At 52.8% G+C, this 16,007-nt stretch overlaps 1 protein-coding gene across 3 annotated transcripts in view; it reads right to left on the reverse strand.

Moving 5' to 3' along the window:
* The window catches only part of PTTG1I (PTTG1 interacting protein), a 29,254-nt gene extending 16,085 nt beyond the window's left edge, over positions 1 to 13,169 (reverse strand). The window contains exons 1-2 of one of the 3 annotated variants that reach the window (XM_011725833.3): positions 12,952 to 13,169; positions 3,702 to 3,754 (exon numbers count right to left, since the gene is read on the reverse strand). In XM_011725833.3, coding sequence (XP_011724135.1) covers positions 3,702 to 3,754; positions 12,952 to 13,066 — 168 coding nt within the window. In that variant the 5' untranslated portion in view covers positions 13,067 to 13,169. Of the gene's footprint in view, positions 1 to 3,701; positions 3,755 to 7,488; positions 7,906 to 12,951 lie in introns of those variants that run through there. The other 2 variants (XM_011725831.3, XM_011725830.3) reach the window with 2 other exon arrangements.
* Between the last annotated feature and the right edge of the window lie 2,838 nt (positions 13,170 to 16,007).

Here is a 16,007-nt window from a genome sequence, read left to right on the forward strand (position 1 = left end):
CACACACAGCCCACCACAGCCTCAGCAGCAGACACACAGCCCACCACAGCCTCAGCAGCAGAGACACAGCCCACTACAGCCTCAGCAGCAGACACACAGCCCACCACAGCCTCAGCAGCACAGACACACACAGCCCATCACAGCCACAGCAGCAGACACACAGCCCACCACAGCCTCAGCAGCAGACACACAGCCCACCACAGCCTCAGCAGCAGACACACACAGCCCACCACAGCCTCAGCAGCAGAGACACACAGCCCACCACAGCCTCAGCAGAGACACACATAGCCCACCACAGCCTCAGCAGCACAGACACACACAGCCCACCACAGCCTCAGCAGCAGAGACACACAGCCCACCACAGCCTCAGCAGAGACACACATAGCCCACCACAGCCTCAGCAGCACAGACACACACAGCCCACCACAGCCTCAGCAGCAGACACACAGCCCACCACAGCCTCAGCAGCACAGACACACACAGCCCACCACAGCCTCAGCAGCAGACACACACAGCCCACCATAGCCTCAGCAGCAGAGACACACACAGCCCACCACAGCCTCAGCAGCAGACACACAGCCCACTACAGCCTCAGCAGCACAGACACACACAGCCCACCACAGCCTCAGCAGCAGACACACAGCCCACCACAGCCTCAGCAGCAGACACACAGCCCACCACAGCCTCAGCAGCAGACACACACAGCCCACCACAGCCTCAGCAGCACAGACACACACAGCCCATCACAGCCTCAGCAGCAGACACACACAGCCCACTACAGCCTCAGCAGCAGACACACAGCCCACCACAGCCTCAGCAGAGACACACAGCCCACCACAGCCTCAGCAGCAGACACACACAGCCCACCACAGCCTCAGCAGCAGAGACACACACAGCCCACCACAGCCTCAGCAGCAGACACACAGCCCAACACAGCCTCAGCAGCACAGACACACACAGCCCAACACAGCCTCAGCAGCACAGACACACACAGCCCAACACAGCCTCAGCAGCAGACACACACAGCCCACCACAGCCTCAGCAGAGACACACAGCCCACCACAGCCTCAGCAGCACAGACACACACAGCCCACCACAGCCTCAGCAGCACAGACACACACAGCCCACCACAGCCTCAGCAGCAGACAAACAGCCCACCACAGCCTCAGCAGCAGACACACAGCCCACCACAGCCTCAGCAGCACAGACACACACAGCCCACCACAGCCTCAGCAGCAGAGACACACAGCCCATCACAGCCTCAGCAGCAGACACACAGCCCACCACAGCCTCAGCAGCATGGATACAGCCCACCACAGCCTCAGCAGCAGACACACACAGTCCACCACAGCCTCAGCAGCAGACACACAGCCCACCACAGCCTCAGCAGCATGGATACAGCCCATCACAGCCTCTGTTGCAACATGCAGGGTCCTCTTGAGGCCTCCCAGGCACAGACACCTCCTTCCAGAAACCTCCTGTGTGCCCAAGACCACGCCCACGCAGGCCTGGAGCTGGCTGCGAGGCAAACGGCCCCCTTCACTGCCCTGTCTGGGTCAGAACCGGAGTCAGGCCTTCAGCCCTTCTGGACTGGCCCCACCCACGATGACCTGGGCAAGTCCCTCGGTCTCGCCTCATCCACGAGACGGCTGCCATCACCACACCCTGCCCGGGGTGGTGAGGGTTACACAGGGCACCACGGCAAAAACACGCTCTAGGCTACAAAGCCACATACGATAGTCAGCTGTGTTTAAGGCTGAAATGACTTCCAGTGGAAAAACCCAGAGACTAAAAAGAAGCACCATCTAGAAAATGCACCAGGACCAGGGCATTGGAGCAAGTTCAACACCACCAATGTCAAGATCTGAAACTACAGAAACAGCGTCTGTCAATTTTTTTTTTTTTTTTTTTTTTTGAGACGGAGTCTTGCTCTGTTGCCCAGGCTGGAGTGCAGTGGCCGGATCTCAGCTCACTGCAAGCTCCGCCTCCCGGGTTCACACCATTCTCCTGCCTCAGCCTCCCGAGTAGCTGGGACTACAGGCGCCCGCCACAACGCCCGGCTAATTTTTTGTATTTTTAGTAGAGACGTAGTTTCACCGTGTTAGCCAGGATGGTCTCGATCTCCTGACCTTGTGATCCGCCTGCCTCGGCCTCCCAAAGTGCCGGGATTACAGGTGAGTCACCATGCCCGGCCCATCTTTCAATTTTTAATCAGCAAATGCAAGTATCCAGTTAAGTCCCACAAACTGACAAGATGTGTCTCAAACCTACGCCACTGTCTCGTGCAGGAAGAACTGTTTTTTGAGAATATGGCTCACGCCACATCTTTCCCAGCCTCCTCATGTCCTCAAACCTCACTGTCGGGAAAAGGAAGCCTCACCCTGCAGTTCTCAACGCTTGCTAAACCCCTGACTGGAAGGGGCAGGGGGTGGCCTCTCAGGAATCCTAAGAAAAAGGCCTCACAGGATGCTGTTTTCTGCCTAACCACTTCCACTCGCCGCAGGCCTTCCCTCAGGTTTCCCACGCTGACTTCATGGTGCTGCGAGGAGACGCGGGTGCTGCTGAACCAAGGGCTGCGCAGTAAGGCAAGCCTAAGAGGTGCCAGCCAGGCTGGCCTGAGAGCAGGTCACCACGCAGAGAAAGCCAAAGGACCCTGTTCACACGTCTTTAACAAGACCTGCACTGTGACGCTGCTTCCCCACCATGCGTGCTCCTTCTCCCAGGCGGACATCTGCATCAGACTCCATTGGGAAGGTACCCCAGGGAGTCTTGGGCCCCACCCCACGCCGTGGAGGCTCAGGGAACTTTGCTCTAGACCACTAGCCTCTTGTTGAAGGGCACACAGTATTTAAAAGACCCAGGGGCAAAATCCAAACCTGAGCCCCAGATCACGACCAGAGAGTGCTATGGACAGCCTGGCGCACCCGCCCAGAGGGCTGGTGCCTTTCTCTCCTTGCTCTGCCCCTTCCAATCCTGTGTGAGGAGCTCAGAAAGCAGTCTCTGCTGCAGCCCCTGATAGCCTGGGACACACGGGCTCCCAGCCTTAGGGTGCAGCTTTACGGACAGCCCAATTTCTCGCTAGGGGCCTCACGAGGAAGGCTGACCGCAGTGCTGAGCACGCAGTGTGGCCCCGTATGCACAGGAGTGAAATCACGGATACTGACCATGCTCAGATGGTAACTGCAGTTTTCAGGAGAAGGTTTGATATGCCTGAAAGGGCTGAAGTAACATTTAGTAACTATTCAAAAAACCATCCCCCCAAATCCCAAACAACAGAGCCCTCCACACATCCCGGCGGCTCCCTGGACCTAGAGAAAGCCCGTGTGTTGGCCGGGCGCGGTGGCTCAAGCCTGTAATCCCAGCACTTTGGGAGGCCGAGACGGGCAGATCACGAGGTCAGGAGATCGAGACCATCCTGGCTAACACGGTGAAACCCCGTCTCTACTAAAAATACAAAAAACTAGCCGGGCGCGGTGGCAGGCGCCTGTAGTCCCAGCTACTCAGGAGGCTGAGGCAGGAGAATGGCGTAAACCTGGGAGGTGGAGCTTGCAGTGAGCTGAGATCCGGCCACTGCACTCCAACCTGGGCAACAGAGCAAGACTCCGTCTCAAAAAAAAAAAAAAAAAAAAAAAAAGAGAAAGCCCGTGTGGCCTTCGGACGGTTTGGACGGCACTCTAGTTTCTAGTCCGCGTGCTACTTACGGAGACGTTCTTCAGGCACTCTTCACAGGTTTTGTTTGTGTTCTGAGAACAAGCTGCAGGAAACAAGCAAGAGACAAGTCAGTCACTGAGAATCAGGCAGTGTAAATATTTGTCCAGAAGGGCAGGGTGGGCACCAGTGAGGGGCGTAGCACCAAGAACCTCTGATCTGGAATTAGCAAAGGTCCTCTTCCTGAGCCCTGCTGGTAACAAGCCTTCTTCAAGGCATCTGGAACGAGTGTTCAGGAATCCCGCGGCAGGCAGGGCACCAAGAGCATAAACACGCAGCTCCTGTCCGCGAGGGCTCTTCCGGGAGAGAAGAGTCCCAACACAGAGGGCGGTGTTTCAGATCCCTCTGCGAGAGGAGGTGCGCCCTGCGGTTGTGTAATCACTAGCCAAGAACCCGCTGGGACCTTCCGCTCATCAGCACATACTCTTTTGGTAACCCAAGAGCCTCCATCCAAGGCCACAGCAATGCCAGCAACACTGCCAAGCAGCACACTTGTGTCTTCGGACTCACCTACAGATCTCATGTGACAAAGCAAGGTCTCAGTCCCCTGACAGCCTCACCCCAGACTGGGCTAAGCTCCCTGTACCGAGGGAGAGGCCCGGTGCGCCAGCCTGCTCCAATCATGCAGAACACCCTGGGATTCTGCCCGCTACTCACAGCACTGCTCCTAAGGAAGGGGTCCAACTCCACGCAGCCAACAGCTCTGGAACTCAAGCCAATCAGAAGCAAGAGCGATGGCATGAATAACTTCCAACACGCAACCAAGCTGACTGCCTACTCCCCCAATCCCGTCTCTCACACACACACACACGCTGACTGCCTACTCCCCCAATCCCGTCACACACACACACACACACACACACACACGCTGACTGCCTACCCCTCCAATTCCGTAACACACACACACACGTGCTGACTGCCTAACTCCCCCAATCCCGTCACACACACACACACACGATGATTGCCTACTCCCCCGATCCCGTCACACACACACACACACACACACACACGATGATTGCCTACTCCCCCAATCCCGTCACACACACACACACGATGATTGCCTACTCCCCCGATCCCGTCACACACACACACACACACACACACACACACTGACTGCCTACTCCCCCAATCCCGTCTCTCACACACACACACACACACGCTGACTGCCTACTCCCCCAATCCCGTCTCACACACACACACACACGATGATTGCCTACTCCCCCAATCCCGTAACACACACATACACACACACACGCTGACTGCCTACCCCCCCAATTCCGTAACACACACACACACACACACGTGCTGACTGCCTAACTCCCCCAATCCCGTCACACACACACACACACACACACGCTGACTGCCTACTCCCCCAATCCTGTAACACACACACACACACACACACACAGCTGACTGCCCACTCCAATCCTGTAACACACACATACACACACAAAGCTGACTGCCTAATCCCCCAATCCCATCACACACACACACACACACACACAAAGCTGACTGCCTACTCCCCCAATCCCGTAACACACACACACACACACAAGCTGACTGCCCACTCCTACAATCCTGTAACACACACACACACAAAGCTGACTGCCTACTCCCCCAATCCCATAACACACACACACACACTGTGCACGCTGAAAAGAGCTCTGTGCTCACCACCAGTCACTAGAGAAATGCAAATTAAAACTCCAACGAGAGATGACTACACACCCACCAGAATGGCTAAAATTAAAGAGAATGACAATAGCAAATGTTGGCAAGGATGCACAGCAACAGAACTCTCACACAGTGTTGGAAGTGTAAATGGCTCAATAATTTGCAAAGAAGGTCTGGCAGCTGCTCCTAAACAAACATGCGACCACCTATGACTCAGCAATCCCACTCTTAGTATTTCATCCAGAAGAGAGGGAGCCCGCATCCACAGACGGACCTGCGCAGGAACGCCCTGTGACAGCCCCAAGTGAACACAGCCCAGATGTCACTCTGTAGGAGGGTGGACAGACAGACTGGAACACTCACACAATACCAGCAGGGCATCAAGAATAGCCAACATGCGGCTCCCGGATGAAGGGATCTTTGGAAAAGGCATTCCAAACACAAAAGGCTGATTTCTGTGTCTCTCCTTTAGAGGTGAGCTATGTGGCTGTGCAATCACTAACACTGTTCAGCGATGAAAAGAAATGAACTGGTCTATGTAAAACACGGATGAGTCTGAAGCACATCATGTGAGTGAAAGACGCCTTCCGCAAAAGACCCTATCGTGTAATTTTGTGGCCATGTTGCTCTAGAAAAGGTGAGACTCACCTATGGAGGGAGGGGGGCAATGGCTGCCTGGGGGCAGCCATGTATGGGGGAGGTTGAATCTTCCAGATCGAGGGTCTGTCTCGGTCCCGGCTATATGGGTGTAACTCACTGAACAGCACAATTAAGTTTCCCACATTTCCCTGTATGAAAAATGTATCTCAAAAGAAAAAACAAGACAACTGAACTCTGGTCCCTGACAAGCACAGTGAAGGCAGAAGAGCACGCTCACATCTGTGACTGACGCTCACGTCTGTGACTGACGATCACATCTGTGACTGACGCTCACGTCTGTGACTGACGCTCACGTTGTGACTGACACATCTGTGACTGACGCTCACATCTGTGACTGACACTCACGTCTGTGCCTGACACTCAAGTTGTAACTGACACTCATGTCTGTGACTGACACGTTGTGACTGACGCTCACGTCTGTGACTGACGCTGACGTCTGTGCCTGACACTCACGCAGGAGTGGAAGGCTGTGGGGACACCTGGACAAATGCAACACAGCAAAGCGTGGCGACACGCCTGAGGTAGCGGGTACACAAGCGCGCACCACAAAATCCTTCAGCTTTGCTGTACATGTGAAGAGTTTCATGATGAAATGGAGGGAAAAGAGCTTCAGCTTTAACTTACAATTTCACTCATTACGTTTACCAAGAGGAACTAATAACACATCGAGTCCATTGTTGGGATCCTTCTATTTAACAGTGTAGTTATACACTCCACTTTTCTAAATAAATCTCCACTTTATTTGAAATGAAAGCACATTTTGTCACACGTTCTACAGCAATTATCACTAAGTAGTACTTTTTTCAGAGTCTCTAGGGGTGTGCTAGTCAGTTTATGTAGAAGTTTATTTTAAGCCACTTTAGATACTTGAAACAACAGGTTGTATTCAGCCCCAGGGAGATAAAGAAAATTGGCAACCAGTGAAAAGCCTTAATTTCTGAAATCACTGCTGAGAGGCAGGGTTACAGGGTACTTTGATAAGAACAGCACTGCTGACATTTCGAAGTCCCCAGTGACTTGGCACTGTGGGAAGAAGGAGGAACGGTGGGCTGATGGTGGGCACAGACCCCCGTGGTGTTGCAATGTGACGGGCACCATGATGAACTCTTGGTTTTAAAATTCAACTCCCAGCTCTGTCCACTGAAAGGACAACACTCAGCAGCAGACGTGTATCCTTGGTGCCCAGCTCTTGGTTTCTAGATGCTGTTCCCCACCAGCAGGAAGCAGAGCTCCTCGGAGAAATGGCTGATTCCAGAAGTGGGGCAGAAAGTGCACAAGCTGAGCCACAGACAGTGTGCAGTGCCCGAGAGTGGCATGGACAGGAACGAATGGCTAGAGGATCCAGAAGCCAGTCTGGAGGGAGTCTTTCTGGCCAAATCTGGGCCAATTGAACATCAAAATAAATGATAACAATCATGAACTCTAACCCCTAGAATCCATACTGACATGAAATAAAGAGAAGGCCGAGTGGCAAACGCTGAAGAAATGATGAGTTGAGAAGACTCCATTTTACAATCATCACAGCCAACACTAACGCAGGCAAGAATTCCCCGAAGATGCCAAGTCCACTGGGTCTGCCCCCGAAGATGTCAAGTCCACTGGGTCTGCCTGTGGACTGACAAGATAGTCTCAAAGCACCTCCCCACAGGTGAGTCATTACTCAGGGGGAGAAGGCGGCACCTTCCAAGAGATCAGTTATCCCCACCATAACCCAGAACAACACGATGATGGGACAAAGTGACAGCATGTACCCCCCACGGAGGACACTGAGAGGACAGATTCACTGCGCCATGCTCCGCCAAAGCGCACCTGAATCGAATAAAAGGAAACACCCGGTAAGACCCACTGAGGGTCCTTCCACAAACTGGCTTTCTGAAAACAAAGAAGAACTATTCTAGATCAGTGGAGATTAAAGAGACACAACGATTAAATGCAACTTGTGGTCCTGGATCTCAGCGGGTAGGAACAGGACATTGTTGGGGTAACTGGTAAAATTTGTACCAGATTGGAGGTTAAATCAGGTATTCAATGATATCATATCGATGTTACATGTCTAGCTTTTGATAATTATATAAATTTTAGTTATGTAGAAGAACAGCCTCCTTCTTAGGAGATAAACTCTGAAGAATGTAGGGATAAAGGTCACAATAGTAACTTACTCCCAAATGGTTTGGTCAAAATAACAACAGGCAATACAATTGTGATTTGTCAATTTACAATACATTTTTAAAATATGAGTAGAGATGGAGTCTTGCTATGTCACCCAGGCTGGTCTTGAACTCCTGGCCTCCAGCAATCCTCCCACCTCGGTCTCCAAAAGTGCTGGGATTACAGGTGTGAGCGACTGTGCCCAGCTGAACCAATTTTTTTTTTTTTCGGAGATGGAGTCTCACTCTGTCGCCCGGGCTGGAGTGCAGTGGTGCAATCTGGGCTCACTGCAAGCTCCGCCTCCTGGGTTCATGCCATTCTCCTGCCTCAGCCTCCGGAGTAGCTGGGACTACAGGCACTTGCCACCATGCCCAGCTAATTTTTTGTATTTTTAGTAGAGATGGGGTTTCACTGTGTTAGCCAGGATGTTCTTGATCTCCTGACCTCGTGATCCACCCGCCTTGGCCTCCCAAAGTGCTGGGATTACAGGCGTAAGCCACCACACCTGGCCTGAACCAATTTTTAAAAATAAAACACAATTTTATTATAAACTTAAAAAATAACAAGGAGATCTACAGAGAGAGTGCTAAGGCAAACGGAGTCAATGTTGAGAACAGAAGGGCATCCAGGACTTCACTGCACTATTCCTTCAACTTTCTGCACCTCTGAGGTCTTTCTAAACACAACCTGGGCAAGGAGACACAGGGCACGCCCGACACACCCACTGGAGTCCTTCCTGAAAAGTCATCTACCAGGAAGGGTGCGTGTGCTTCCTCTCCTCAGCCCTACAGTGGCTACAAGCGACAGGGATGATGCTGTTCTCGTTCATGCGGATTTTCATTTTTAAAGCTTCTTTCTGATAACTAGGTCTTGTGTGAACTACAAGAACTGAGCTCCAAAACACATACCATCAACTCCATGTACCCCCAGATCTCTGGATTACCGGTCAGTCTGAGTCAGCGGAGAGGCATGAGAGGAAGAGGGAGAGAAAAACCACCCAACATTCCTCCTGCTCCCAGCAGGCCAAGAACAGGGCGGGCTTTCAATAAGGGGGAAAACACCAATGTTTACAGTCCTTATGAAAATAACATCAAAGGCCGGGCGCGGTGGCTCAAGCCTGTAATCCCAGCACTTTGGGAGGCCGAGACGGGTGGATCACAAGGTCAGGAGATCGAGACCATCCTGGCTAACACGGTGAAACCCCGTCTCTACTAAAAAATACAAAAAACTAGCCGGGCGAGGTGGCGGGCGCCTGTAGTCCCAGCTACTCGGGAGGCTGAGGCAGGAGAATGGCGCGAACCCGGGAGGCGGAGCTTGCAGTGAGCTGAGATCTGGCCACTGCACTCCAGCCCGGGCGGCAGAGACTCTGTCTCAAAAAAAAAAAAAAAAAAAAAAAACAACATCAAAGATGGGAAAAGGTCATTCTACTCTGTCCTTTGAAAACACATCATCTTGCATAGGAAGAAAAGAAAGGCCAGGTGCAGTGGCTCACGCCTGTAATCCCAGAACTTTTGGAGGCCGAGGTGGGTAGATCACCTGAGGTCAGGAGTTCGAGAGTGGCCGGGCCAACATGGCGAAACTCCTTCTCTACTAAAAATACGAAAATCAGCCGGGCGTGATGGCACGTGCCTGTAATCCCAGCTACTTGGGAGGCTGAGGCAGGAGCATCACTTGAACCTGGGAGGCGGAGGTTGCAGTGACCTAACATCATGCCACTGGACTCCAGCCTGGGCAACAGGGCAAGACTCCACCTCAAAAAAAAAAAAAAAAAAAAGAAAGGCATGAATCATTTGTTACTGCTTCAGAGATAAGCAGTGTTTATTTCTCTAAGAGATCACCATCTCTTATCGCATCACAAGATACAGAAAAACCATGTGCTAGAAAACCAGAGATAAAAACTGCCCTTGTGTTGCTTGAGTCTAACACTGAATGTGACTGCCCTGACTTCTGAGGTCCTATGACTGCAAGGCTTCAACTTACACTCCATTTATCAATTTTTAAAGACCTTTCAGTCTTATTTGTTTTTAAAATTAAAGGAAAAAAAAAGTTTTCTTCTGTCAGGATACACCAATCCTCCATGACCCATTTGAGTGCTTTCCTGAAGTTTCAGGTGAGTCAATAAACGCACTAAGCACAAAGGAACACATCAGCAAGTGTTAAGTATTTCCTCATCATGCTCCTGTCACACAGCAGGCCACACGCTGCAGTCTCCAGGCTGCAGTTCTCATCAGAACCAACAGCCAAAGAGGCATGGTGCCCACTCTGCACTGGGACAGAGGCATGAAGACCAACTACATTGTCAATTCCAGGTGAGAAAAGAGGGCAGATATGGAGACAAAAAACGTTCTTGCAAATTCCACTATTTCAAAACAAAGAGTTGAAGATTAATAGTATATATCAACGCTGTGAACCCTGTGTACACTGTAGCACTCTGTGAAGTTAGAAAGCCATGCTTCTCAGAGTGATGGGCCGACTACAGATACCCCTTTCCACATCAGGAGGCCCCACTGTAAGGAGCGGCTGGGTGGCACCCACCACCTCAGGGACCTGCACTGGCCACACTGCTCCAGCCCTCAGACAGTAGTCCGAACTCCTTTTCGGGGTCGTCTTTCCTCCAGATGAAGCTCTTGGATTGAGTCTGACCCCATACATAAATAAAGTGGGGTCCAAAAGCCCTATCCAGGTTTCTTTAACTTCAAGAATCTTGCTCCAAAGATCTTTAATACACCATGGGTTCTTAATGTCTCTCCTCCATCAAAACACATAAAAAGATGCTTAAAAGTGTTGGATTTGGATTGGTATAATGTATTCTTTAAATTCACACAGTGTCCTTGTAAAGAAGACAAAATGTTTTAAACATTAGTATTGTGGTCACATTCCTGTAACTATGACAAGCAGTAAAAAATCTCACACTAAGCAAGTACTCTGTGGGAAGATGCGAGTTCTCCAAGCTATAAATAGGCCCTCTCTCCAAGGACAAGGGGCACACAGACACCACGGGCGCCTGGGCAGTGAATGCCAACATGACGTGGCACCATTCTTCCTATTTCAAGGGGTCCCCAGTAAGAGAAACAACAGTTCACCCACCGGGACTTGGAGATTACTCTAAGTGGAAGCAACCAAGAGTGGTCTCCTAGAGGAGAAGGAAATGCTTTTCAGCTGACACACCGAATGGCAGTTCTGGATTAATTCCCAAACTGTCCACTCCACTTGTCCACACCCATCTCTGCACCCTTCAGAAGTGCAGAGTAGAAGGAATCACAGTAGTCAAACAAAAACCTCAGGGTGGCTTTCGTAACACTCCCACTTTAACAATGCAAGCAAACACACCCCCGAGCCACTGATACGAGTTTCAAGTGAATCACACACTCTCCCGGCAAACGCCCATTCCGTTTCTTGAAACGTATTCATTGCACATTTGTGCTTAGAACTCAATGTGGGCCAAAAGTTCCCAGTACAGTACCACTGGCCTCCTTGATTAACAAACTTCAAGGCAGCTGCATCGCTAACGTCACAAACACTAAGTACACATGGAAACAGATAAGAAGAAACACAAATAACCCCGCACTGGAATAAACATTCCATAAGGTCACAAAAAGAAAAAGTGCTCTACTATGCTTAGCAGACCCTGACAGAGCCTGGGCTAACATGAGTTGAGAAAAGTATTAGCCCCTCAAGCTGGGCCCAGGTCAACCCTAATTGTAAGGGTCAGGAAACTGAAGTTAAGGTGGCACTATTCCCCACCACTAGTGGTCCCCTGGAAACTCCAAACACGGAAACCAGCATGACATTCTGAAACAGGTCCAACCATGACACTCTCCAGCTTAGAACCTGCTGGATTTTCCCGCAGCCCACCAGGTCCTGGAGGCCCAGCCCCACAGGAAGCCACTCTCTATAAACACTCCCGGTTTCTGGAACTCTGAGTCTCCTGTCACGCACTTTCCTCCTCTAGCACTCCTCCAGCCCCCGCGCCCTCACTGCTTCTTTCTTGGTCAGCCTCCCGGGGACTCAGCTCCTCTAGGACAGAAGCTATGTCTGTCGGTCACCACTGTGGCCGCAGGGCCTGGTGCAGATGGGATAAACGAATGAAGAATGCCACCTGCGGGTCTGGACAGCGTAGACCCGCAATCAGCTTGCTTCAAAATCAGATGCTACAGCCTGGTTTTGGAGAAGCCTTCCTTTCTGAGGCATAAGATAAGTGCGAGCGTTCGCTGCTGTGCATGGAACTGTGGCCCGGAGTAAGCGGCGGCGTGAACGCCGGCGACTGCAGAGACACGCCGGCCGCGGCCCCCATCACCCTCCAGGGGCCTGGGGCCGCCATCCCGACCTGCCCCCGACCAGCTGTGCGACCTCGAGCACGTCGTGAGCCGCCATCCCGGCTCGGGATCGAACCCGAGGAGAGCTGTCTGAGGTCTCAGTGAGGCTAAGAGAGGCCGCAGGTGCCAAGAGTGCCGCCTGCCGAGCGAGGGCCAACCCGCCGCCACGCGCGAGGAGAGGCCGCAGAGACTGGACAAAACAAAAAGACAAAGGCGGCTCTTCCCCGGCCCGCGCCCCAGCCGCGACGGCAGCTCCCGCGGCCGCCAGACCGGCGTGACCCTCGAGAAGCCGCCGCCTGGGCAGTGCCTGCGACCGTGGGCCTAGGCCGCCCGCCGAGCCCAGCGCCCAGGCCGCGACCCCGACCCGGACCCGGACCCCGACCCCGACCTGGACCCACCAGCCGCCCCGCCCCCTTCGCGGCCCCGCCCGCCCCGGCGCCCTCACCCGCTCCGAGAGGCTCCTGCGCGGCGGCCACCGGGATGAGCAGCAGGAGTAGCGCGGCGCCACCGAGGGGCAACCTCCAGTACGGCGTCGGCCCGCGGGCCACTCCGGGAGCCATGGTCGGCGGTCGCTCCGTCGGTCAGGGGCTCGTTATAACTCCGACTACAGTACAAGCTGTCTCTGCCCGGAAGAGCCGCGGCGCCGGAAGTGGACCTGCGGGGCGGGGCCACGCGACTGCGCAGCCTCAAAAAGCAGCTCGCTCCGCCCCCTCGCCATCCGGCCCGCCTCCCGGCGCGGCTGAGGTTCAGTGCGCCTGCGCGATGGAGGAACTGCGCCCGTTAGTGAGGAGAGCGGCTGAGGCTCAGTGCGCCTCCGTGGCGCGGATGGGCGAGGAGTGACCGAGGGGCCCGCCGCGGCTCCTGCGCCTGCGCGGCGGGGACGGGCGGCCGGCTGAGAGGCCTGGCGGAGCGCGGTGCTTCGGTGGCGGAGGTGACGGCGGCCTCCATCCTAAAGGGCTACGGGCGTCCCGGACGACGGCCCCAGGCCCTGCTCACGCTGCTCTCAAGTGAGACCTGGAGGAGGCGCGGGTGGGCCCTCGTAGTCCGCGCCGGTGCCCGCGCTCCACACCGCGGCTTCCCGCGCTGGGCTCCCGCGGATGTCCGCGTGGGGTGTTTTGGGGATTTATTTATTTTTGTACATTAACCGCACTGGAAGCGGCCCCAAAATAGGCTGAAACGTGTAGTGCTGAAGCTGCCACCTAAATTCCCGAGAGAGGCGCCGTTTCTCCTCCCTGGCTTCTCGCCGACGCCCTCGCTGCTCGGTTGATGAAAGGACTAAATGGTGACGGACATTTTTAAGGCGACTTAAGAAATGGCAAAAATACATTTAGAGGCGTGAACCTGAACACAGTCTGCCGCTTTAAGCCCCACGAGAGCCGGGGCCGCCCGCTCCCGTGCGCCCGCAGCTCCTTTCTCGGGTCCGGGATTCTCTGGTGCCAGGGACGGAAACCTCCTGCCTTCTTGGTTCATGACCCTTGTAGATGAACTTCCCCTGTTTTCTGCACTGCTTAGACCAGAAGACGGGAAGCCGTGACTGCCGCACCCTCTGACGGGTTAAATGTACCCTTCCCCGAAACAGGCACTGCCCGTCACCCATCAAACGCTGTGACTGCGCCCACCTCGTAGGAAGGACGCCGCGATCCTGCTAAAAGCCCCTCGGCCTCTGCCTGCCCGAGGGCACCCTTCCCCTGCCTGCTTCCGAGGGCGGACTCCATTCCTCTGGAGTTGGTGTTTCCGGGTGGGCCAGCCTCCAACCACCTTTGAATAAACCCCCCTTACATTAGATTCTGACTCTGTGTGATTTTAGGTTGGGATCTGGGCGCCTGCAGATGGGCCCGAAGCCAGCCTCCTGTGATCCGAGCCACTTCTCTGGCACTCGGAGCGCTGGCACCCGCGGAGCGGCCTTGGCTCACCCGACCGCCTGGGAACTGATCGGGGTCTCTGGCAGCCTCCCAGGGCTGAGGTTCAGACTGTTCCGCCTACCCAGGTCCACACCTGATGGGGCTGGAGTTGAAGCTTGGTTTTAACGCAAAGAGTCAGCTGTTGGCAGGTGTGTGGTTACACTGCCCTTCGACGTTAAGGTTTTGTTCGTCTTGCTAAAGTTTGCAACCTTTTTTCTCCTTCAAATTTGGAGAAGGGGAAAACAGTTTCTCTTTGAAAAGAAGAAACGAATCGTGGCTTAAGCAAAATTTGTAATCTTTAAAACTGGCCAGGCTCTGGAGCTGAGTTCAAGTGACATGTCTAAACTTTCTTCTTGAGTGACCAGATTTTCCCTTACAGGCTTTTGTCACTTAAGAAAACTCATGTTATAGACAATCGTCCATCCAAAACCAAGTCTTTCTCCTTCAGGAGGGACCCATCTTTGGCAACTGCAGCTGGATTCCTGCGCAGTGCTTATGGCGCCACCTCTTGTCATGTTTAGAAAAATGGTCTCACATAACTTGAGAAAAAACAAAATTTCAGTGACCAAAGCCGGGTACCCTTGGAATACCAAGCTCATTTACTTGTTTGCTCAATTGGAAAACGCTGGCTCTAGGATCACACAGAATCTTTGGGAGAGTATTTTTTATGGTATTTGGAAGCATCCAAAAGAAGTTCTAATAAAGGTATTTCTTTATGAGAGAAAAACAAAAATTATCTAAAATAATTTCTGAATTTAAAAAGACTACTGAAATTTCTCCCCCTCCTTCCTCAACTCCTTCTCTTTATCTTTTATTGTCTGAATGCACTACCTTGCCCAGACCCACCTTTCTTCCCCCTCCTCCTTCTCCTGTTCTGAGGCCATTTCTCAAACAGCCAGTGTCTGATAGGGGACAACTACGTGCCCCAGTTAATCAGTTATGGTCAAAGGTAGAACTTAAAAGTATAATCAAGGAATTTCTTGATGCTCACCAGGACCCTACTGGTTTTTCCAGAGAATTTAAATACCTGAGTGTGTGACCCTGGCTCTACTTTGGGAAAAATAATTTTTTTTTTTTTTTTTTTTTGAGACCGAGTCTCACTCTGTTGCCCAGGCTAGAGTGCAATGGTGCAGTCTTGACTTACCGCAACCTCTGCATCCCAGGTTCAAGCGACTCCTCTGCCTCAGCCTCCCAAGCAGCTGGGACCACAGGCACGCACCACCATGCCCGGCTAATTTTTGTATTTTTAGTAGAGACGGGGTCTCACCATATTGGCCAGGCTGGTCTCGAACTCCTGACCTTGTGATCCTCCTGCCTCGGCCTCCCAAAGTGCGGGGATTACAGGCGTGAGCGACTGCGCTGGGCCATAAAAATTACTTTAAATAGTTAACACAAGTTCTCATTGCTGACATAAGCTCTTGCTGATACAGCAGCCGCATTGTCTGTAATAAATTCCACCTTGTTACAAGGTTCCATTCCTTGGAGTCAAAAAAAATTCAAAGGGTAGGTATCACTAATACTCCTGTAATGGCAAGTAAATCTCAGCCTATAACTTTTCAACTAGGTCCTTTACAAGGGACTCACATTTTCCTTCTGGTTC

Source organism: Macaca nemestrina, chromosome 4 (genome assembly GCF_043159975.1).
Source record: "Macaca nemestrina isolate mMacNem1 chromosome 4, mMacNem.hap1, whole genome shotgun sequence".
Lineage (NCBI taxonomy): Eukaryota > Metazoa > Chordata > Mammalia > Primates > Cercopithecidae > Macaca > Macaca nemestrina.